This window comes from Ruditapes philippinarum, unplaced genomic scaffold (genome assembly GCF_026571515.1).
Source record: "Ruditapes philippinarum isolate M1 unplaced genomic scaffold, ASM2657151v2 ctg237_1_1_1_1, whole genome shotgun sequence".
Lineage (NCBI taxonomy): Eukaryota > Metazoa > Mollusca > Bivalvia > Venerida > Veneridae > Ruditapes > Ruditapes philippinarum.
The window spans coordinates 126081-149454 of record NW_026866307.1 but is presented as its reverse complement, the minus strand read 5'-3'; the positions used below and the strand labels follow the sequence as shown (position 1 = coordinate 149454).

The 23374-nt window shown below is 33.0% G+C and overlaps 1 protein-coding gene across 1 annotated transcript; it reads right to left on the bottom strand.

Moving 5' to 3' along the window:
* Positions 1-2216: 2216 nt before the first annotated feature.
* On the bottom strand, positions 2217-23026 carry LOC132732079 (V-type proton ATPase subunit C 1-A-like). The gene is made up of 13 exons (XM_060718426.1): positions 22879-23026; positions 21596-21740; positions 20967-21034; positions 20199-20284; positions 19759-19853; positions 17924-18015; positions 17191-17289; positions 8857-8925; positions 8080-8172; positions 7355-7448; positions 6710-6807; positions 5875-6001; positions 2217-5267 (listed from the first exon to the last, which is right to left on the bottom strand). The coding sequence occupies exons 2-13, from the start codon at positions 21725-21727 to the stop codon at positions 5163-5165; spliced, it is 1158 nt and encodes a 385-aa protein (XP_060574409.1). The 5' UTR covers positions 21728-21740; positions 22879-23026; the 3' UTR covers positions 2217-5162.
* Positions 23027-23374: the final 348 nt, after the last annotated feature.

Here is a 23374-nt window from a genome sequence, read left to right as displayed (position 1 = left end):
CCAACTTAGACAACAGGAAAAAGCCTGGGATGTCACAGCTGGCCTGAATTAATGATGGCAAAGACTAAACATTTTCTTTTCAGGAGGTTAAAGGTTAAAAAATACTTCATGTATCATATATGTATTAATTTTTTTTGTTCTTTATAACTATAGTTACTTTTAGTCTGTAAATTTGGGGATTTCATACAGAAAAGGTCAGCTATTGTAGATAGTTTATAATAAATGAAACATCCATTATTATTAGGACATAACATATTAGGACATAAAATATTAGGACATAAAATCACTTCATATAATAATTATTATCATATGAAAATTTCACTGTTGGAGGAAAGCATTTTACTAATTAACCCTTAACCTGCTGAGTTTCATAAATGGATCTGCCCAAACTTCAATTCATGGAACTGTCCATTGTCTATTTAGGGATATCAAAATGGAAAATTAAGAAATTAAGTCAGCCAACAGTATAGAGCCTCTGGTCAGACTGTGTAGATGAGCAGACTGGCCTGGCTCTATACTGGTGGCAAAGGCTTAATCACTCCCTGTTACTGTAGGGAAAAAATTCATATTGCAAGTTATCCATTTTTTGCATGACCATTTCATGCAAGACTGTAAGTAGGAAAAATTTGTGGAACATTATAGTACTTTTCCTATACATGTACATTCCATACATTGTTGTATTTATTTCATTATTTCGAGGGCTTGGTGCGAAACAGCTGTACGTAATATTATATAATGAAAGGTTTACATCCGTTTTGCACCAATCCATCAATTTGAAACATTATTTCCCGTCCATTTTACATTATTTTCATGTTTTGTGTTGATAAAAGTTGAATCTGGTGCAGTATTATTTGATGAAAATGTTCAAGATTTTGTTATTGAAAAAAAAAATTATTTATTGTAAAAAAAAATATTGTAAAAAAAAATTAAACCAAATCTGAACCTGTAGTTGTTTTCTTTTTTTGAAGGTATTCCATCAATAAATCTTTGAAACAAATAGCAATCAAGGATATCAACATTATGATGCACAAAATCTGTATCTAATTATAATTTAAATCTTGGAATGTTTTATTATTTTCTAAGGTTAATGTATATTGAAACTGGACAAGAATATGTCTTGTATTTTCGTTACCTCTCTGGCTTTGATATGCAGATGCAGTGCTGGTATTTGCATTATTTACATTATTTACATTTTTTAAATGCTCAGTGTTTATCTTTGCTCTTGAAGTTACAGTCTTAGAATGTCAGAATCCTCTTAATTTGTAACATGCTTCTTAAAATACCTATTGCCATATATAACTTGTCTTCCAAGTCACTTGTGATTTTACTTTTATTTATTGATCATTCCATCTCAAACAGGTTATGTAGTAACTTCCCAGCCTTTTTTTTACGTTTGGAGAAAGGCCCGTGGTGCAGTCTATAAAGGCTTACATAGATTCTAAGGATTTTACCACCAGACTTTTGTAAGTCAGCTTAATGAACTTTTTCATAAAAAATATGAAACCAATTCCGTACAAATTTGTTACATTTTAAGTGGCACCAACACTGTAAAGGTCAAACGGCGACTTTCCAGCTTTATGGGTGGAGGAAAACCTTCGGTGCACCTTCTAGCATTATTTTAGTTGTTTGTTTTGTTTGGCTGAACAGTGCACCAACCAATTCTAGGCAATATCACGCCGAAACAGGAAAGATGATTGTAGCTGACCTAGGGTGTTACAAACTTAAGCATCACAAGAGTTCAGAACCACCTCACCTGCTGGACCCAAGAGATGCATAGATTCCAGTAATTTGAACCAATGTAATTGCCTCTTGCGAACACCCAGGGATAAACGGTGGCTACAAATTTTGTGCCTCAACCATTTATAGAAACCCTTTAGCTACTATGGGGTCATGCATTATTAAAAAAATATTTATCTAAGCTGGATTATGATGAAAATTTGCTTGAACAACTCTTGTATCTCACTTCTTTGAACTAACCAGAAATAGTCTAATAAAAAACGTGGTCATGACCCATTTATTGCTCAAACCCATTATCCCTGGGTTGAGAGGCAGATACCTTAACCTCTAGGCCATCACTCCCACTTTCAGGCATGTCATGGCACCTAAGTAAAGCCACTGACATTCCATCAGCTAGCTTGATATTTTTACAATAAACATGCTCAGATTCCACTGTATTTTATAAATCAGGATTTTATAATGTTAAAACAAACTTCGTATTAGCTACTTATATATAATAATTCATCCTTTTTTCTATGTAAAAACACATAACTGATATACAAAAATCATGATGTACATCAACAATATACAATATAAACATATATAATCACAGTTAAAACATCTTGGTTATATTAAACAAATGCTTATATCTCCAGTACAATGTGCCCAGCATTGTCCTAGACTTTTACCAGTTATAAAATCAGTAATATTTACTTACTTGTTCATCTACAGTCATGATAGTAAAACCAAAACTTTACTTTAGAGACTAACCGAACCTAGTCAATTTGCTTTATAATTCAAAATATGCAGAAATCAAAAGAAGTCAGAGAAAAAAAAGTACTATCTGTTTTAACAGCCATCAAAATCCAAATATGCATATAAATTTATCATGTTATTTCACTATGGATAAATTTCTTTTAGTTAAATTTTTATAAAAACTTTAATAAGCTTACAACTACAAAACAAGGTGGAAAATACATCTTTTAAGATTATGTCAAAGTATTTTTATACTGTTCAGTGTTTCCAATTATGTCAATAAACAACGTTTTAAGCAGTCCATTATTCACTTAAAAGTTTTAAGTATTTCGCGACATTTACATACAAGTAAATCTTTCCTTTTTATAAAAATGATAAGTGTCAAGTAATTGTAGATATTTACCAATCAGAATATCTACTGTTCTTTAAGAATAATGATAGTGTCAAATATGTGTAAGATTTGAAAAAGAATAAAGAATGAATAAAAATCATGTGGAAAATAAATGTACCTCTTATATATAGGGGAAAAAACTAGCATCTATTCTGTAATATAATATACATACTAAAAATCATGATAACCTTGTCAGATATATCTACCCCTTAATCTATTAGAAACAAAAGTGATCAGCCTTTGCCACTTGTCTTGAGCCAGGTCAGCTTGCACATCTGTCCAGCCTGACCAGGTTCTATACTGTTGGCTTCAAAACAAATTATTTTGATATTAAAATCCCTTAAACTTTGAATGGACTGTTCCAAATTCAAAGCTGGACAAATTCATTACAAAAATTCAGTAGGTCAAAGGTCAACATACAGTACTTATACTTTGGATTTCAAACATGAATGAGGAATTTCAAAAGGGCCCAATAACCTTAATAGATATACGGCATTTCTAGTGATGAAAAACTTCGTACACCTTTACAATGCATTCATTCAATGCATCTTGGTATATTCAATTTTATCCCTTATCTTTTTGGATAATAGATAAACATGTAAATAATTTTTTTATGTATTAAAATTGAATGCACACTTGACACAAGAACTGACTAGATACACTGGTGTACAACATAATGACTTTTTTTTCCCCAAACAAAACTACATTTTATATAATACAGTATCTTTTTGAATGTTAGAATATCAATATCTCCATTTATAAACACATGTATATAAAATGTGCAGTCCCTAAACTATGGCAACAAATATATCAAACAAACTTCTATCTAAAAATAAATTCTACTAATATTCTTATTAATCCTGCTTACATTTACATTCATTTGACTCCAAAATTAACAATAAACACTTTAAATTGCTCAAACTGTCAATAACATATCTACAATGCACTGTAAACATGAAATAAAATGTTACATAGAAATTAAGAAACATTTTGTACAATGAATTTTTGATCAATGATTTCCACTATAACAAATATACATGTACGGTATATTTTCATAAATTTATCCATCGGCTAAGAGATTTGTACTTTTTCAGCAGGAAATCTTTTTTTTAAAACAAGAAACTCATTGGTCAGTACTGGTTGGTTCCAGGAACAGTAACAAAAGTGTGTCTATAAGCTTATAGCTTCCTACACAATCAAACTAAAATAAATTCTGTATAAAGCAAAAAAAAGAAAAAGAAACTGTTTTTGTTTCAATTATACTTTTTGTACCTCATAATAACAGCTTTCTTTTGACACAGATTCTTATTAAATACCACACAAATTGTTTCCTTAAAGTGTGATAAGACCATTAAAAAATATAAATCTATGAGAGACCTTATATCCCAGTTCAAAAATGTAATAATGATGTATTACAGTGGATACGAAATATTGCATGTGAAAAACATTTAAAAAAAAATAAAGAAAAACAAACATAACAATAAGAACAACTGGAATAGACACTAAGCTGGATTGTTTAAGTCAAGTATAGTAGACAAACTTTTGTAGAAAATATCTCCAGATTCTGACTGTTTAAAATTCAATAGAAATAGGATCTGACATGGGAAGCTATTTTATACTTGTAAGAGGGGTGGTCAACTAAGTTCATATAGACACATGCAAATAACATACCGAATAACATGTTGATATACTTTATATTTTACTCAGGTTAAATTTTGACACTTTCGTCTGTACATGATTACAGTAAATGAGGTCAGTATTTTGCTCTCTTCTGTTTTACTTCATTATAGCTTCTATAAACAAGTTACGGGAATATAGCGAGCGAGCATGTGGAAAGCTTTATAGCATTTCAACATAATTTTGTATGGAGTGATTATAAAAGTAAGATTCTTGTGTTATATCATGACACAGTAAAAAGCAAATTTTGCTTAATGAATGACAAAATTACTTTTTAAGAGCCATTTTTTCTATTAAACATTTGTCATTTTAAAGGAAAACAAAATAATCATATTACATTGAAAGCTAGCGACCTCGTGATATTACAGTTTAAGCTGGATTTTACAGAATTAATAATATCTGCCCATATTTATAGTTCTGCTTAATTTTAATTCATTAACTGATCATTTATGTTCTCTTCTTTAAAACTATTATAACATACCATTTTGAAATTTCAGCACTTTTAACAATTTTAGAGCTACTTTAAACAAAAGTAGGTCTACTATAACCTATGGTAATGTCATCGAAGCAGATTTTATACAAGATTACTACAAGTCAATTATTTTTATATCTAGGCGATGGATCAACGATGTATTGAATCTACAAGGTCAAGGTTGATTTTGTAGAACACATATGGATAATAGTCTGTGCCCATACCAGCCAACCCAGGAATGTCCATATTTCCACTCTGAAATATAACATACACCAATGCTAAATACATGTTCAATCAAAATATAAAAACACAAAAAAAAATAAAGACAGACAAGCACACATACAAAAACTTGCCCTTTGTTCAGTAGGATTTAGAAATCAGGATCTAAATTACCATTTCAAAATTTCTCTTATGTCTATTCTTACAGACTTGATTTTAACCTACATGATGACTTGAAATGCCATAATGAAATAATGAAATTCAAGAGAAATTTGTAACTGTTTTACAAAATATGCACATTTCAACTTTCAATCAAGTTTTGATTTTCTTATGTCTCTTGTTTGGTTTTTACCACAATATTAATTCATTTTCATTCACGTCTTGGTGATTTCTCCACCTTACCAGCTTTCCTTGATAATCAACCAGTTATTACCAAGTTCTTGGCAAGTGACAAACTACTAATCCACATAATTTGTGAATCAGCAGTGACAAACAAAATATAATTTGACTGAATGGCCAATTTTGATTGTCATGGTGATATTTCACCTTCCTCGTGAATCAAACCAGTGACCCCTTGATATCAAATCTAATGCTCCCTGTATTGTACTTAGCAGGCTGATTTTTTTTAGTGTCTGTAACTTACATCAATGCCAGTCAATGCAGTGTTGTCTAGGTGCTCGTACAATCTGCCAAGTTCGTCCCTTAATCTTCTTTGTGTCTTTTTATGAGGCAGTAACAACATTGCTTGAAAATTAACAGGTAGCCCATATCTAAAATACATAATATATTGCATAAGTCACAATAAGTAAACATTGCCTAGAATGAAGTTTGACTCTTTTAACAGGTTCAAAATGAGAAAAATGCAGTTCATTTAATATATTCTCTGCATCAAAATTAATTTCTTTTTAAAAATCGCTAAGATATTTCACATTAAGATGTTCAAACAGTCAAAATATACATGTATTCTTTAAAACATTTTTTGAAAATCTGTTAACTCATCTTGGGGCATGCAGCTTTAAATTTGGTTTATGGATTATCTTTAATAATGTTTTGCTTTATGCAGTCAACTGGACAATTATTCTAAAAATATACTTGTATTTTGCAAAGGTTATATCAAAGGATACCGTAACTGGTAGCGTAGGTTCAAACCAAATGGGGGCAAGCCATTGTTTCCTTGAGCAAGAAACTTTACACACATTGCTTAGTAATGGTTGGTTCCAGGAACAGCTTTAATTGGGTAAAGGTCATATGGTAACTCAGTCTTAACTGGTGGAGGAAAACCTCAGGTGCACCTCAGTGTCTTTCTTCAGGCACCTGTGTAGAACCACCAACGTTCTGTAAGCTAGCTGGATAGCTTCCTCACATGTACCTGGTGGTATCAGAACCCTTAGCAGTGCGGGGCAAAAGGTTTAAAGTCAACAAGCTTAACCACTCAGCCACAAATGCCCTTACAATAGGTTTCAAAACATCCATCATACCTAAGAACACTTTCTACGAATACACGTAACGCCTTTGTATGAATCCATGCTGTGAAGCATTCCCCAAAGTTAACCTTCAACCATTTTACTAGAGGACCCTGAAAATATATCATATCAAAATATAAATCTAACAAAGATTGGTTAATTTCTACACAATATATGATATAAAATGTAATATCATTATGTCTTACATTGCTGGATCTGAAAGAGATTTGCCTTTGCCATCAGTTTTGAAGCCAGACCTGCCTAACGGGCTGAGTACTCTGGCCCGGGTTCTGTACTGTTTGTAGCTCAAAATTATAACTTTGAAGTTGCATTAGCACTGTTCAGGTCATACTGCAGCTTTAAAGCTTTACTGATGGATGAACACCACATGTGTCCCTTCCTTTATCATAACCTTCATCAATCTTACATAAGCTAGCTAGATAGCTTCCTCACAAGAATGAATCCAAATTCCCTAGCAGGATTCAAACCAACAGCAAATAACAGTCAAGTAGCTTGTAGTCTGCAACCTCAACCACTTGTCTGTTGAGACGCCTACTTTATATTCACATCCATACTGATCCTAAATGGTGAAAAATAATAACAAAAATCTCTAAAAGAACCTCTATGCAATACAATAGTCTATCAAACCAATGTACTTACAAATTGTTTTTTTCTATCAGCATCAAGTTTCTTGATTTCGTTTTTCCCCGCAGCTAGTTCTGATTCATTGTAGGTAAAATCACGTACTACAAATCTGCAACATAAAATAGAAGAAATAGAAATGGTTAAGAGCCTCGGACATGGTTGTTATTCCTATCCACATCCTCTTTGTGAAATCTACTGAAACAGTGCCACCCTCTTTACACATGCTTAGGTCATTATCGGCGGAAAACAAATTGGCAACAGACAACAATCAAGTAAATGTTCATTCAACTGATAAAAGGAGGTATGATGTGTAAGAAGGGAGTAGTGGCCTAGCAGTTAATGTGTCTGCTTCTCAACCAAGGGTTCATGAGTTTGCACCCCTTCTGGGGTGACAACGTAAGTACACTCTGTAACTGTTTGATTCTCAATATGTCACAGTTCTAACGATATTTTCCTACTAAACATATTTTATGAATTTCTTAAAAAAAATTGTCAAAAGAAAGCTATATTTTTTAGACTATCAAGGGAAATGATCAGATTTTAAACTTAGGTCTCTTAGAAAATCAGACACTATAAGGGTTAGTTCCAGGAAATTGAGTGTTTCAATAATGGAGGTTAAATAAACAAAACTTAATATCTAACAATCTGCAATAGAAGTCAATTTTAACCCTTTTAACAATAACATATGACATTCATATTTTTATCAATTGCAGCCAACAGAAATTTAAACAGAGACTTACTTATTTTCTCTACATTTTTGTCTAAATTCATCCTCTACCCTTCTAAACAATGTCACCGTACACAAACAATTCTCATCATCCTCGTATATTACACTGAAAAATAATCAGAACTGTCCATAAAACAGTACACTCGCCTATTCCCGGTGCTCTACTGTAATAAAAGGGGCATAACTACTGAGTGAAAAACTACTAATTCCACATTGCTTTCTTTGTAAAATTGATATCATTATTGATGTTGTGTATAATTCTGAGTTCTGTTGATAAAATACATTCAAATAGTGGCTAAAAATCATGATTAAAGCAAGATGTCTTAAATCTGATAAAACACAAATGCCATCTACCCTACATCCATTCAAATATAATGAAAGCTTTATAAAGAAATCACTAGAATTTTGAAAATTTTGACTGTAAAGGTCAAGGTCATTCATGTAGTTCAGTAAATCAAACTGAAGCCTTTTTTCTGCATTATGTTTGTAAACAAGATAAAGGTTCTATCCTAATGAAGATGTTTATTCCAAGATTAAGGTTAAACCAATATTCCTGCAATCCATCCACCCTTGTTAAACTGATTATTGTGGGAGTATGATAAACTAAGCCTTTGTCACTAGAATAATTCCAGGCCAGCCTGCACATCCAACCAGTCTGATCAGGCTCTGTACTGTTGGCAAACTTCCAATTTTTATCTTGATATCCCCAAAATTTGGTAATAGACATGTCTGGAAACAGGAACTGGACAAGTCCATTTAAGAAATTAAGCAGGTTAAAGGGGTTACTTACTTGGATGATCTTGGAACAATCATGTCTGTCAGGGTCTCATACTTGGATTTCCAATCATGAATGAAGGACCTGAATATATAAAAGACAGCATAAACTAATTTATATAAACACATAAAACTTACTAATTAATATGAATACACTTACTTTAATAATAGAAACATACAAACAAATATAAACACACAAACTTAGAAATATAATCACAATAACTTACTAATATAAATACACTAACATACTTATATAAATGCAGTAACTTACTCAGGATTTTGTCAATAATTATATCTAAATATATATGTAGTCCTAAATATATTTAAATATAGTTCAGTTAAAACTCATACAATGAAAGTACATGTTTCCACTCTGTACATTTCTGGTAATTTTAATTTTAGATCACAGTTCTTTCTTGGAAAGATTTAAAGTCATACCAAGACAGAATTTTCTAGGTCATAAAAACAGTCACAACAAGACAAAATTTTCTAAGTCATAAAAACAGTCATACCAAGACAGAATTTTCTAGGTCATAAAAACAGTCACAACAAGACAGAATTTTCTAAGTCATAAAAACAGGTCATACCAAGACAGAATTTTCTAGGTCATAGACAGCCATACAAAGACAGAATTTTCTAGGTCATAAAAACAGTCACAACAAGAAAGAATTTTCTAAGTCATAAAAACAGGTCATACCAAGACAGAATTTTCTAGGTCATAGACATCCATACAAAGACAGAATTTTCTAGGTCATAAAAACAGTCACAACAAGACAAAATTTTCTAAGTCATAAAAACAGTCATACCAAGACAGAATTTTCTAGGTCATAAAAACAGTCATACCAAGACAGAATTTTCTAGGTCATAAAGACAGTCATACCAAGACAGAATTTTCTAAGTCATAAAAACAGTCATACCAAGACAGAATTTTCTAGGTCATAAAAACAGTCATACCAAGACAGAATTTTCTAGGTCATAAAAACAGTCATACCAAGACAGAATTTTCTAGGTCATAAAAACAGTCATACCAAGACAGAATTTTCTAGGTCATAAAAACAGTCATACCAAGACAGAATTTTCTAGGTCATAAAAACAGCCATACCAAGACAGAATTTTCTAGGTCATAAAGACAGTCATACCAAGACAGAATTTTCTAAGTCATAAAAACAGTCATACCAAGACAGAATTTTCTAGGTCATAAAAAACAGTCATACCAAGACAGAATTTTCTAGTTCATAAAAACAGTCATACCGAGACAGAATTTTCTAAGTCATAAAAACAGTCATACCAAGACAGAATTTTCTAGGTCATAAAAACAGTCATACCAAGACAGAATTTTCTAAGTCATAAAAACAGTCATACCAAGACAGAATTTTCTAGGTCACAAAAACAGTCATACCAAGACAGAATTTTCTAAGTCATAAAAAACAGTCATACCAAGACAGAATTTTCTAGGTCATAAAAACAGTCATACCAAGACAGAATTTTCTAGGTCATAAAAACAGTCATACCAAGGCAGAATTTTCTAGGTCATAAAAACAGTCATACCAAGACAGAATTTTCTAGGTCATAAAGACAGTCATACCAAGACAGAATTTTCTAAGTCATAAAAACAGTCATACCGAGACAGAATTTTCTAAGTCATAAAAAACAGTCATACCAAGACAGAATTTTTAAGTCATAAAAACAGGTCATACCAAGACAGAATTTTCTAAGTCATAAAAACAGGTCATACCAAGACAGAATTTTCTAAGTCATAAAAACAGTCATACCAAGACAGAATTTTTCTAGGTCATAAAGACACTCATACCAAGACAGAATTTTCTAAGTCATAAAAACAGGTCATACCAAGACAGATTTTTCTAGGTTATAAAAACACTCATACCAAGACAGAATTTTCTAGGTCATAAAAACAGTCATACCAAGACAGAATTTTCTAGGTCATAAAAACAGTCATACCAAGACAGAATTTTCTAGGTCATAAAGACAGTCATACCAAGACAGAATTTTCTAAGTCATAAAAACAGTCATACCAAGACAGAATTTTCTAGGTCATAAAAACAGTCATACCAAGACAGAATTTTCTAGTTCATAAAAACAGTCATACCGAGACAGAATTTTCTAAGTCATAAAAACAGTCATACCAAGACAGAATTTTCTAGGTCATAAAAACAGTCATACCAAGACAGAATTTTCTAAGTCATAAAAACAGGTCATACCAAGACAGAATTTTCTAAGTCATAAAAACAGGTCATACCAAGACAGAATTTTCTAAGTCATAAAAACAGTCATACCAAGACAGAATTTTTCTAGGTCATAAAGACACTCATACCAAGACAGAATTTTCTAAGTCATAAAAACAGGTCATACCAAGACAGATTTTTCTAGGTCATAAAAACACTCATACCAAGACAGAATTTTCTAAGTCATAAAAACAGTCATACTAGGACAGAATTTTCTAGGTCATAAAGACAGTCATACCAAGACAGAATTTTCTAGGTCATAGACAGCCATACAAAGACAGAATTTTCTAGGTCATAAAAACAGTCACAACAAGACAAAATTTTCTAAGTCATAAAAACAGTCATACCAAGACAGAATTTTCTAGGTCATAAAAACAGTCATACCAAGACAGAATTTTCTAGGTCATAAAGACAGTCATACCAAGACAGAATTTTCTAAGTCATAAAAACAGTCATACCAAGACAGAATTTTCTAGGTCATAAAAACAGTCATACCAAGACAGAATTTTCTAAGTCATAAAAACAGTCATACCAAGACAGAATTTTCTAAGTCATAAAAACAGTCATACCAAGACAGAATTTTCTAGGTCATAAAAACAGTCATACCAAGACAGAATTTTCTAGGTCATAAAAACAGTCATACCAAGACAGAATTTTCTAGGTCATAAAGACAGTCATACCAAGACAGAATTTTCTAAGTCATAAAAACAGTCATACCAAGACAGAATTTTCTAGGTCATAAAAACAGTCATACCGAGACAGAATTTTCTAGTTCATAAAAACAGTCATACCGAGACAGAATTTTCTAAGTCATAAAAACAGTCATACCAAGACAGAATTTTCTAAGTCATAAAAACAGTCATACCAAGACATAATTTTCTAGTTCATACAAGAGGGCCATGATGGCCCTGAGGTCGCTCACCTGTATATAGGCCCCTGGAGCGGGGCCAGTTTAAACCCAAGGGCTTTTATTTGAACAAACTTGGAAGACACCCATTAGAAGATGTTTCATGATGTTAAGTCTTTATACACACATATTATGAAAAACAATGACCTTCCCACCCCCACCCCTGGCAGGGCCAATTTTAATCCAAAGGCTTTTATTTGAACAAACTTGGTAGAAACCCATAAGATGTTTCATGCTGAACATCTAAGCTCTAGCTCATTGGGTTTTTTAAAAGAACATTTTTTTAAGTTTTTACTATACACATATAGTTAAATACAATGACACCCTGGGGCGGGACCAATTTTGACCCCAGGGCTTTTATTTGAACAATCTTGGTAGACACTCATTAGAAGATGTTTCATGCTTAATATCTTAGCTCTAGCTCTTTGGGTTCTTTAAAAGAGGATTTTTTTAAGTTTTTACTACATGCATACAGGGAAAATCAATGACCCCCTGGGGCGGGGCTAATTTTGACCCCAGGGCTTTTATTTGAACAAACTTGGTAGACACTCATTAGAAGATGTTTCATGCTAAATATCTTAGCTCTAGCTCTTTGGGTTCTTTAAAAGAAATTTTTTTAAGTTTTTACTATACACATATAGTTAAATATAATGACACCCTGGGGCGGGACCAATTTTGACCCCAGGGCTTTTATTTGAACAATCTTGGTAGACACTCATTACAAGATGTTTCATGCTAATATCTTAGCTCTAGCTCTTTGGGTTCTTTAAAAGAAGATTTTTTTAAGTTTTTACTACATGCATACAGGGAAAATCAATGACCCCCTGGGGCGGGGCTAATTTTGACCCAAGGGCTTTTATTTGAACAAACTTGGTAGACACTCATTAGAAGATGTTTCATGCTAAATATCTTAGCTCTAGCTCTTTGGGTTCTTTAAAAGAAAATTTTTTTAAGTTTTTATTTTATGCATATAGGGAAAATCAATGACCCCCTGGGGCAGGGCCAATTTTGACCCCACGGCTTTTATTTGAACAAACTTGGTAGACACCTATTAGAACAGGTTTCATGCCAAAAATCTTAGCTCTAGCTCTTTGGGTTTTTTAGAAGAAGATTTTTTAAGTTTTTACTATATGCATATAGGGAAAATCAATGACCCCCTGGGGCGGGGCCAATTTTGACCCCAGGGCTTTTATTTGAACAATCTTGGTAGACACTTATTAGAAGATGTTTCATGCCAAATATCTTAGCTCTTGCTCTTTGGGTTCTTTAAAAGAAAATTTTTTAAGTATTTACTATATGCATATAGGGAAAATCAATGACCCCCTGGGGCGGGGCTAATTTTGACCCCAGGGCTTTTATTTGAACAAACTTAGTAGACACCCATTAGAAGATGTTTCATGCTAAATATCTTAGCTCTAGCTGTTTGGGTTCTTTAAAAGAAAATTTTTTTAAGTTTTTATTATATGCATATAGGGAAAATCAATGACCCCCTGGGGCGGGGCCAATTTTGACCCCAGGGCTTTTATTTGAACAAACTTGGTAGACACCGATTAGAAGATGTTTCATGCTAAATATCTTAGCTCTAGCTTTTTGGGTTCTTTAAAAGAAATTTTTTTTAAGTTTTTACTATATGCATATAGGGAAAATCAATGACCCCCCAGGGGCGGGGCCAATTTTGACCCCAGGGCTTTTATTTGAACAAACTTGGTAGACATCCATTAGAACATGTTTCATGCCAAATATCTAAGCTCTAGCTCTTTGGGTTTTTTAGAAGAAGATTTTTTAAGTTTTTACTATATGCATATAGGGAAAATCAATGACCCACTGGGGCGGGGCCAATTTTGACCCTAGGGCTTTTATTTGAACAATCTTGGTAGACACTCATTAGAAGATGTTTTATGCTTAATATCTTAGCTCTAGCTCTTTGGGTACTTTAAAAGAACATTTTTTTAAGTTTTTACTATATGCATATAGGGAAAATCAATGACCCCCTGGGGCGGGGCCAATTTTGACCCCAGGGATTTTATTTGAACAATCTTGGTAGACACTCACTAGAAGATGTTTCATGCCAAATATCTAAGCTCTAGCTCTTTGGGTTTTCTAGAAGAAGATGTTTGAAGTTTTTTCTTTTGGTTGCCATGGCAACCAGAGTTCTGCATGGAATGGAATTCTTTGAACAACTTTGTTAAGGCTTCACACAAGGAACATCCCTGTGAAGTTTCATTATGATCTGCCTTATGGTTTCAGAGGAGATGTCGTTTGAAAAGTGTGAACGGACAACGTACGACGGACGACGTACAACGGACGACGGACGAAGAGTGATCCTAATAGCTCACCCTGAGCACATGCTCAGGTGAGCTAAACAAGAGGGCCATGATGGCCCTGGGGTCGCTCACCTGAACATAGGCCCCCAGGGCCGGGCCAGTTTAAACCAAAGGGCTTTTATTTGAACAAACTTGGAAGACACCCATTAGAAGATATTTCATGATGTTAAGTTTTTACTATACACAAATAATGAATAACAATGACTTTTGCCCCCCCCCCCCCTGGCATGGCCAATTTTGACCCAAGGGCTTTTATTTGAACAAACTTGGTAAACATCCATTAGAACATGTTTCATGCTAAATATCTTAGCTCTAGCTCTTTGGGTTCTTTAATAGAAGATTTTTAACTTTTTACTCTATGTATATAGGGAAAATCAATGACCCCTGGGACAGGGCCAATTTTGACCCCAGGGCTTTTATTTGAACAAATTTGGTAGACACCCATTAGAACATGTTTCATGCTAAATATCTTAGCTCTAGCTCTTTGGGTTCTTTAAAAGAATTTTTTTAAAGTTTTTACTATATGCATATAGGGAAAATCAATGACCCCCTGGGGCGGGGCCAATTTTGACCCCAGGGCTTTTATTTGAACAAACTTGGTAGACACTGATAAGAAGATGTTTCATGCTTAATATCTTAGCTCTAGCTCTTTGGGTTCTTTAAGAGAAGATTTTTTTAAGTTTTTACTATATGCATATAGGGAAAATCAATGACCCCCTGGGGCTGGGCCAATTTTGACCCCAGGGCTTTTATTTGAACAAACTTGGTAGACATCCATTAGAACATGTTTTACGCCAAATATCTAAGCTCTAGCTCTTTGGGTTTTTTAGAAGAAGATTTTTTTAAGTTTTTACTATATGCATATAGGGAAAATCAATGACCCCCTGGGGCGGGGCCAATTTTGACCCCAGGGCTTTTATTTGAACAAACTTGGTAGACATCCATTAGAACATGTTTCATGCCAAATATCTAAGCTCTAGCTCTTTGGGTTTTTTAGAAGAAGATTTTTTTAAGTTTTTACTATATGCATATAAGGAAAATCAATGACCCCCTGGGGCGGGGCCAATTTTGACCCCAGGGCTTTTATTTGAACAATCTTGGTAGACACTCATTAGAAGATGTTTCATGCTTAATATCTTAGGTCTAGCTCTTTGGGTTCTTTAAAAGAAGATTTTTTTAAGTTTTTACTATATGCATATAGGGAAAATCAATGACCCCCTGGGGCGGGGCCAATTTTGACCCCAGGGCTTTTATTTGAACAATCTTGGTAGACACTCACTAGAAGATGTTTCATACTAAATATCTAAGCTCTAGCTCTTTGGGTTTTCTAGAAGAAGATGTTTAAAGTTTTTTCTTTTGGTTGCCATGGCAACCAGAGTTCTGCATGGAATGGAATTCTTTGAACAACTTCGTTAAAGCTTCACACAAGGAACATCCCTGTGAAGTTTCATTATGATCTGCCTTATGGTTTCAGAGGAGATGTTGTTTGAAAAGTGTGAACGGACAACGGACGATGTACGACGGACACCGGACGCCGGACGAAGAGTGATCCTAATAGCTCACCCTGAGCATATGCTCAGGTGAGCTTAAAACAGTCATACCAGGACAGAATTTTCAACATCATAAGGACAGTCATCCCAAAATAGAATTTTCTAGGTAAAAAAAATAACAGTCATACCAAGACAGAATTTTCTTGTTCATAAAGACACACATACCAAGACAGAATTTTCTAGGTCATAAAAACAGTCATACCAAGACAGAATTTTCTAGTTCATAAAAACAGTCATACCAAGACAGAATTTTCTAGTTCATAAAGACAGCCATACCAAGACAGAATTTTCTAGGTCAAAAAACAATCATCCTAAGACAGAATTTTCTAGGTCATAAAAACAGTCATACCAGGACAGAATTTTCTAGGTCAAAAAACAATCATCCTAAGACAGAATTTTCTAGGTCATAAAGACACACATACCAAGACAGAATTTTCTTGTTCATAAAGACACACATACCAAGACAGAATTTTCTAGGTCATAAAAACAGTCATATCAGGACAGAATTTTCAACGTCATAAGGACAGTCATCCCAAAATAGAATTTTCTAGTTCATAAAAACAGTCATACCAGGACAGAATTTTCTAGGTCATAAAAACAATCATACCAGGACAGAATTTTCTAGGTCATAAAAACAATCATACCAGGACAGAATTTTCTAAGTCATAAAAACAATCATACCAGGACAGAATTTTCTAGGTCATAAAAACAATCATACCAAGACAGAATTTTTCTAGGTCATAAAAACAGTCATACCAAGACAGAATTTTCTAGTTCATAAAAACAGTCATACAAGGACAGAATTTTCTAGTTCATAAAAACAGTCATACCAAGACAGAATTTTCTAGTTCATAAAAACAGTCATACCAGGACAGAATTTTCAACGTCATAAGGACAGTCATCCCAAAATAGAATTTTCTAGGTAAAAAAAAAACAGTCATACCAAGACAGAATTTTCTTGTTCATAAAAACAGTCATACCAAGACAGAATTTTCTAGGTCATAAAAACAGTCATCCCAAGACAGAGTTTTCTGAGTCAAAAAGACAGTCATAGCAAGACAGTATTATCTACGCCATAAAGACAGTCATAGTAATACAGTTTTTTAGGGCATGAAAACAGTCATACTAAGACAGTATTATTTAGGCCATAAAGACAGTCATACCAAGACAGTTTTTATTAGGACATGAAAACAGGTCAATTGGCAAAAAAATATATTTCTGATAACACCATTTTGGGGAAAAGTAAGCAATTTTGATAAATTGAGAAAACTACTTTATTTCACATTTCAATATTACCTCTAAGATCTATATAGCCAATGCACTTACTTTTGAACAACGACTAGAAGAGTGGCTAGGTATTCAGAATCTAGCACAAAATGTTCTTTCTTCACAATATCTCCCAGGTAACGTGTAATCAAGTTACCACTGAAAAAAATAAACATACAATATTATATAACCAGTTTGTTTTGTTAGCTCTACAATCAATGTTAAGATTCCTTATTTGTATCCTTGTTGCCAACTTTTCAAAGTCTTAACTTATATGTTTCATATTTTAATAAGGGGTGCTTTGTAGTAGTTTATCACTAATATTCCAACATTTCTTCAGTTCTCGATCAACACGAACATGTCTTTGGTAGTAATCGGATGTAACTTGTGCAAAATTAATTAACTATCAAAGAGTACAAAATGGCTTGAGACATAATTATGTACTTAAAACCATCAACACCTGAGAATACTGCAGCTGCTGCTTTGATACAGCTTAATAATGCATGTAATGCCAAAATTTAGGTAAGAGTAGAAAGATAAATTTTTAGCACCTATTTCATTTACTTCAATAACTTGATATCCATTCAAAGGGTACATATCCATGCTATGAGCCAAATTTCTTCGATACAAATTTATACACTATGAGGAAAAGAAAAACAAATCAACTTTTAGCCTCAGAGACAGTGACGCACAGATCTCATTACCCCTAAAACAATGATAGAGATCAAAACAACATATAAATAACACATTTAATTTTAAACTGCATACTCTTTATCAAAAGTAAAACTCTTACGTGGCCTTTCTCTCAAGGTTCTGGAGATTACCCTTCAAACTGTTGTACGAGCTTGACTTTATTCTCAGATCAGCTTCTATCTGTGAAACTTGCTGAAAAAAAAATCTTTAACCTTTAGTCTGCTGAGGTTCTTAAATTGTCAACTTAGTGCAATATTGGGTTAACTCCTTATATTTTAATAGAAGTTAACCTGTTACTGCACAAGGGTGAAAAAGGACTTTTGTGGATATCAAAATGAAAATTTTAATGGAGCTTAGCCCAACTGTTTGGAAGTGTGCCTGGCCTGGCTCTATAATATAGGGTTAACGGGTTAACGCATGTTTTTCCGTGTTACAACGTCTGCAGAGTCCCGAGGAACGGTTGGTGCCCGAGCCCGGCAGGGCGAGGGCTCCAACAGTTCCGAGGGACTCTGCAGACTTTATAACACGAAATAAACGTGCGTTGACGCTATTATAGCATAAAATTTTAAAACAGATTCATGATGTTAATTTAATACAAAACACATACATTAAATCCTTGTGCTTGGATGGTATTTATCCAATTCTAGATGTTTTACGTATGCGTTTTATTTTTCCGGGGCCAACAACTTTGGAAATACAAATGCTCAGAACCGAACGAAATATCGAATTTTAATTGATTAAACAAGGCTAAACATCGGAGATTTATTAACTCAAGAAAAAAACAACATTAAATTACTCTACTCAAGGCAAAACATGACTCCAGAAATTCCTAGAATGATTTCAAATTGACGCAAGAAAACAGATCATCATCAGTGACATCAGAATCTTTTTTTTCAAGCACACAAGTTTATAAAAAAATCAGGCACTAAACATTATTCTCTCAAAGAAATATAAAGAGAATTTATGTAAACATCAATAAAACAACATTTTCTCATATTCATTTTGTGTTATCTTGTTTTGTAAGTAAATCGGAGGGTTTAATTGAATGCCAGATATTTGTTTGTTTACATTGACAACTGTCCGTTTCTAAGAAAGGGCGACAACCAAGATGTCTATACGCGATGTCTATACGCCGTAATTCCGGCATAGTTACTTGAATGCTGCACGCCGCTTTGCGATTGAGGCCCTCAAATCAATAATTTCAATATGACAAGAGGGCATGACTCTGGAAAACAGGCCAAATCGTCATTTTTTGTTTGTTTAATGGGCCCTGTATGTATTGCGCATCGGTAAAACCGGGCTATAACAAGAGCGTGTGACTATGTTAATGCATGGTTTTGGTCCCGTTATAGCATGGGCAAAAGAGGGAAAAGTAGCCGATTTTATGCTATAACGTTGGCAAAGACAAAATGATCATCAATATATATAGCATATAATTATAGTGCAGGCATGGCCAAGTGATTATGGTGTAACAGTAAGGCTAGTAATCTAGGGATTGCTTGCCGAGTGGGTTCAGCCCCATCTCAGGGGCAAGACATTGTTTTCTTAAGCAAGAAACACTCATCTCCTATCACTGATTGTTTCCGAGCACAAATTTGAACGCGTGTCAACATGTGCATTTGCTAATAGCTTCCTACAAAATCAAACTAAAATAAATTCTGTATAATATATATATATAGCCTTTAGTTCAAGCAAATGATGTTAAATAAAAACATAATTATACAATAAAACAATAAAATAAGCATAATATTGTCAGCAAATGTGATTTCTTTCCTTACAATGCCAGGCACTATCTTAGTCTAAACATTTACACTGATTTATTACTTGATGAAACGGGCTAGCAAAACATTTGTAGACATTTTAGCAGTTATCAAATATAACTACATTTCAATGATAAAGACATGATCTGACATCTATAAGTATAAAATAACCAACCTTGGAGATAATTTCTGTAATGTTTCTAAGTGACTGTTTTATAGGATACTTTGCCAGGTCCCACTGAAATCTGGTCAGGTATGTGTTCAAGTCAACTAAAATAAAGTTGGATTCAATCTTTAACACTATGTTAAATCTATTATATTTTCATTTAGATTGCTTAGATATATATATTGTATATATAGTCACCTTAGTGTAGTAACCATTTAATTCCTAATAGATTTTAAATAAGAGTTATTCAGTTACCGCAGTAAGGTGGCAAATTTTAAACATGTTCAATTCCAATTCACTAAATCATCTATGACTGATGTAAAAAATAAAAAAATAAAATATATTTATTTTGTTGTGTTGTACATTGTACAGGACATATGGCAACTTTTCATCTTTTTCTCAAAAAAAAAAATTGAAGCCTCGGAAAAAAATAAAACAAAAATAATTACCTCCGTTTGCCAGGAGGTTTTCATGAAGTTTATCTCTCTGATCATCGAGTACTTCACCAAGATAACCTGCAACTTTCTTAGTGATTCTGTCGGGTAAAAGAAAAAAGAAAAATCATTTTGCAGAACACCGCTAAATTTCATTATCTCTAACCCATTTTCTCAAAATTCTGTAAAAAGTTTCAGTAACTATCACTTGATTTCTATCCCTTTTGATAATTCCATTAAAGGTCAATATTTTTCAATACAAATAGATTTTCTAAGTACATGTACAGACTTCAATTAAAAATACAAGGTACTAGTTTACTATGTCTTTTTATAAGCCTTATACTTTTCTATTTAAAAGCAATTCTTATCAGAGATAAAAAGTGAGAAACCATAGTGTATAGATATAACATTATCTAGATGTTTGGTTCCCAACATCAAATTCTGACCTGACATGAAGATTTTTTTAATTCTTATCTTAACATTACTTTAAAATCAGGTATTTTTGTGGTACCATAATTAAAATAAATTTTCGACAAATTGGTAGAGTGAAATATTTGCAAATTTTTACTTTCAGTTCTTGTGCATTTACTACTTAGATTCAGTACTTAGATAATAAGTGAGCATAAATTTTCATAAAAATCTTTAATTTGCACCTTATAGTAAAATAATCCACTGTAAAAATTTCTGATTTTATATCTATATTTCTTGACTGGTCTGCTGTGTAGGAATTCCTTAATTTGATCCTTTACCAACAAAGAGAGAGTTAAAATATGCAAGACTCACCCTTCACAGTATATGTCAAGCTTTCCCAGATCATCAGATAATCCAACAAGAGTGTCAAGGGTACCAACCTGTATCAGATGTTCATAAAATATGGTTAGCAAGATGTCGCAACATACCTCAGTACTAAACAAAAAAAATCTGATCGATTCCAAGCCCCGTTAGGGGCAAGCCATTGTTTTTGGGAGCAATTTACAATTAGAATTGCTTGCCTTAGTACTGGCTGTTTCCATGTACAGTCATTGAATTTAAGATTTTGAATTTACTGGCCTGAATTCCAGTTTTGAATTTATTCTACTATATATATAACTAAATTTTCTTGAAATTAACACTAGCCGAAACTAATTTTCACTGGCCATGGGCTAAATTTGATGACTGTAATAAGCTAATAAAGCTTTCAACACAATCAACTAAAATAAATTTATATAAACTAAGTCTGAGGAATCACGTAATTGAAATTGATATGCCAATGAATATCATTGATAAAATTATATAGAGAATAACATATATTATAATTTAATTACATTGAATGACCGATGATCAAACTATAACTCATGCTCACACATCATGACATGACATATCTAATAATCTATAGACCAACAGTACTACTAAGGACAGGGAAGATTACATACCTTTAAATCTGGTAGGTTAAACTTGTAATTTGTTGAGAGAACATTTTGTCTGGATGTCAAGGTGTTAAGTTTGTCAAAGGTCTGCTGGCATGTCTTATCACCTGGAGCTGATATCAGCCAAAACTCTGCCATCTTCAGAAAGACCCTAAATGAATAAGATTAAAAAAAGTAGCATTAAAGTGGAAAATTTTATAATTGAACACAATTGCACTTAATAATCTTAAAATTGAAAAATATTGGTCAATATATAGTTAGAAGCACATACTAGCACTGTTTTCATATGAGGAGTTGCGTCTATTATTGTTTTAGAAGTGGCTAGTCGTACGGCCTGTACGGCTAGCCAAAAGTTCTAGCCAAATGGAGTCACGTACGGCTAGCCCGGACACACTGTATTGTCTAGTCGTACGGCACTTTTCAAAATTATATGAAAGTAGAATATGTATATTTTATTTTGTGTCTTTAAACAAGGGTTTTTACTACAAACCTGCATTTGTTTACTTTAATAAACATTCTATGCCATTTTGTCAAAAAAAAAAGAATACGAAGGAAATGCAAGCTATAAAAGACTTTAAAAGCTATAAAAAAACCCATTGACAGTCTTTATTTGAACTATGTAAATAACCGAGGAATATCAACTTGACAAGTGAAAAAATACAAGTTGTTTTCCTTATCTTCAAGTAAAATCCATATCTCTAATGCTAAAACAATGCAAATTTAGCCGTGCTTAAACCGCTAGTTTGGGCCTGTTTAATGTCTGATTCTAAAATTTATTTCACCAATGAAAAGCTTGTGATCATCTCAGCTTTGTCTCAGTATATATTTCAACACATTGTTTGACACTAAAGGTATTTAAAGTTACAGTTAAACCTACCACGAGTCAGACCATTTTAGATATGTTTTATACAGTGAGATATGCAACCGGTCATCTTTGCTGGCAATTCTACTGATAAGAATAGCCTGTCATCTGCTAGTTAGGAAACTGTCAATCAGTGTACCATAACACTTACTTGCATAGCACTTAGGCGATGGTCAGCCAGACTGATGGAAAAGACATTTAGAAAGACCTTCTGTAAGGAGTTTCTGTAAGCCGTGTAGTTCTCAATTCTTCAAACACATATACTCGAATATCTATTATCATAAGTTTTTAATAAATTATCCAAACCGTAACTAGATTTTCAGTTTGGAAAAACAAGACCTACGCATTGTTTGCGTGAAAAACAAACAGTTTTTTAACACATATCGGTGAGGAAAATTTGGTTATAGGCATGCAATGTTATATTTACCTGTTTATTAATAAGAGTAAACAAACAAATGTAAATAACGCTAAAACTTCAATATGTGCCAACAACTTTCCTAGTTTTCGGCCATTTTGTTCTCACGTGATCACATGACTTCCGTTTAATGTTCATTCGCACTCATTTCCGTTTATATTTCCAAATATTAATAATTTCTTGTTAACAAAAAAACAAACAGGCGCTAAGTTTTACAATGAATAACAATTTGATTGAAAGTTAAAATATTTGAAATTTATAAGCTTAAGAAATTAATGGATTTTATTTAAGTTCGAAATTAAATGCTACGAATCGAGTAAACGTTTTCAAGTCTACCTATAGTTATACCTAAATATCTGGTTTTGCACAAGTTCCGCGTGTTTCTTGCAATAGGGAATTTCAAGAATGTTTGAATGCAGTGTCATTAGTCATTTCAAATAGACTTTTGTAAACAATAGTTATAATAATAGTTATATAGATCTAGCAAGATCTGATTGTATCAATAATA

Bases quoted from the DNA above. Each gene is read 5' to 3' on its own strand.
- LOC132732079 (XM_060718426.1), bottom strand. From the start codon at position 21,727: ATGGCAGAGTTTTGGCTGATATCAGCTCCAGGTGATAAGACATGCCAG. The intron at 7,449-8,079 runs GTAAGTCTCTGT...TTTATGTTGCAG, and splicing joins CAAAAATGTAGAGAAAATAA to ATTTGTAGTACGTGATTTTA. The intron at 6,002-6,709 runs GTATGATGGATG...TATGTATTTTAG, and splicing joins TTCGTAGAAAGTGTTCTTAG to ATATGGGCTACCTGTTAATT.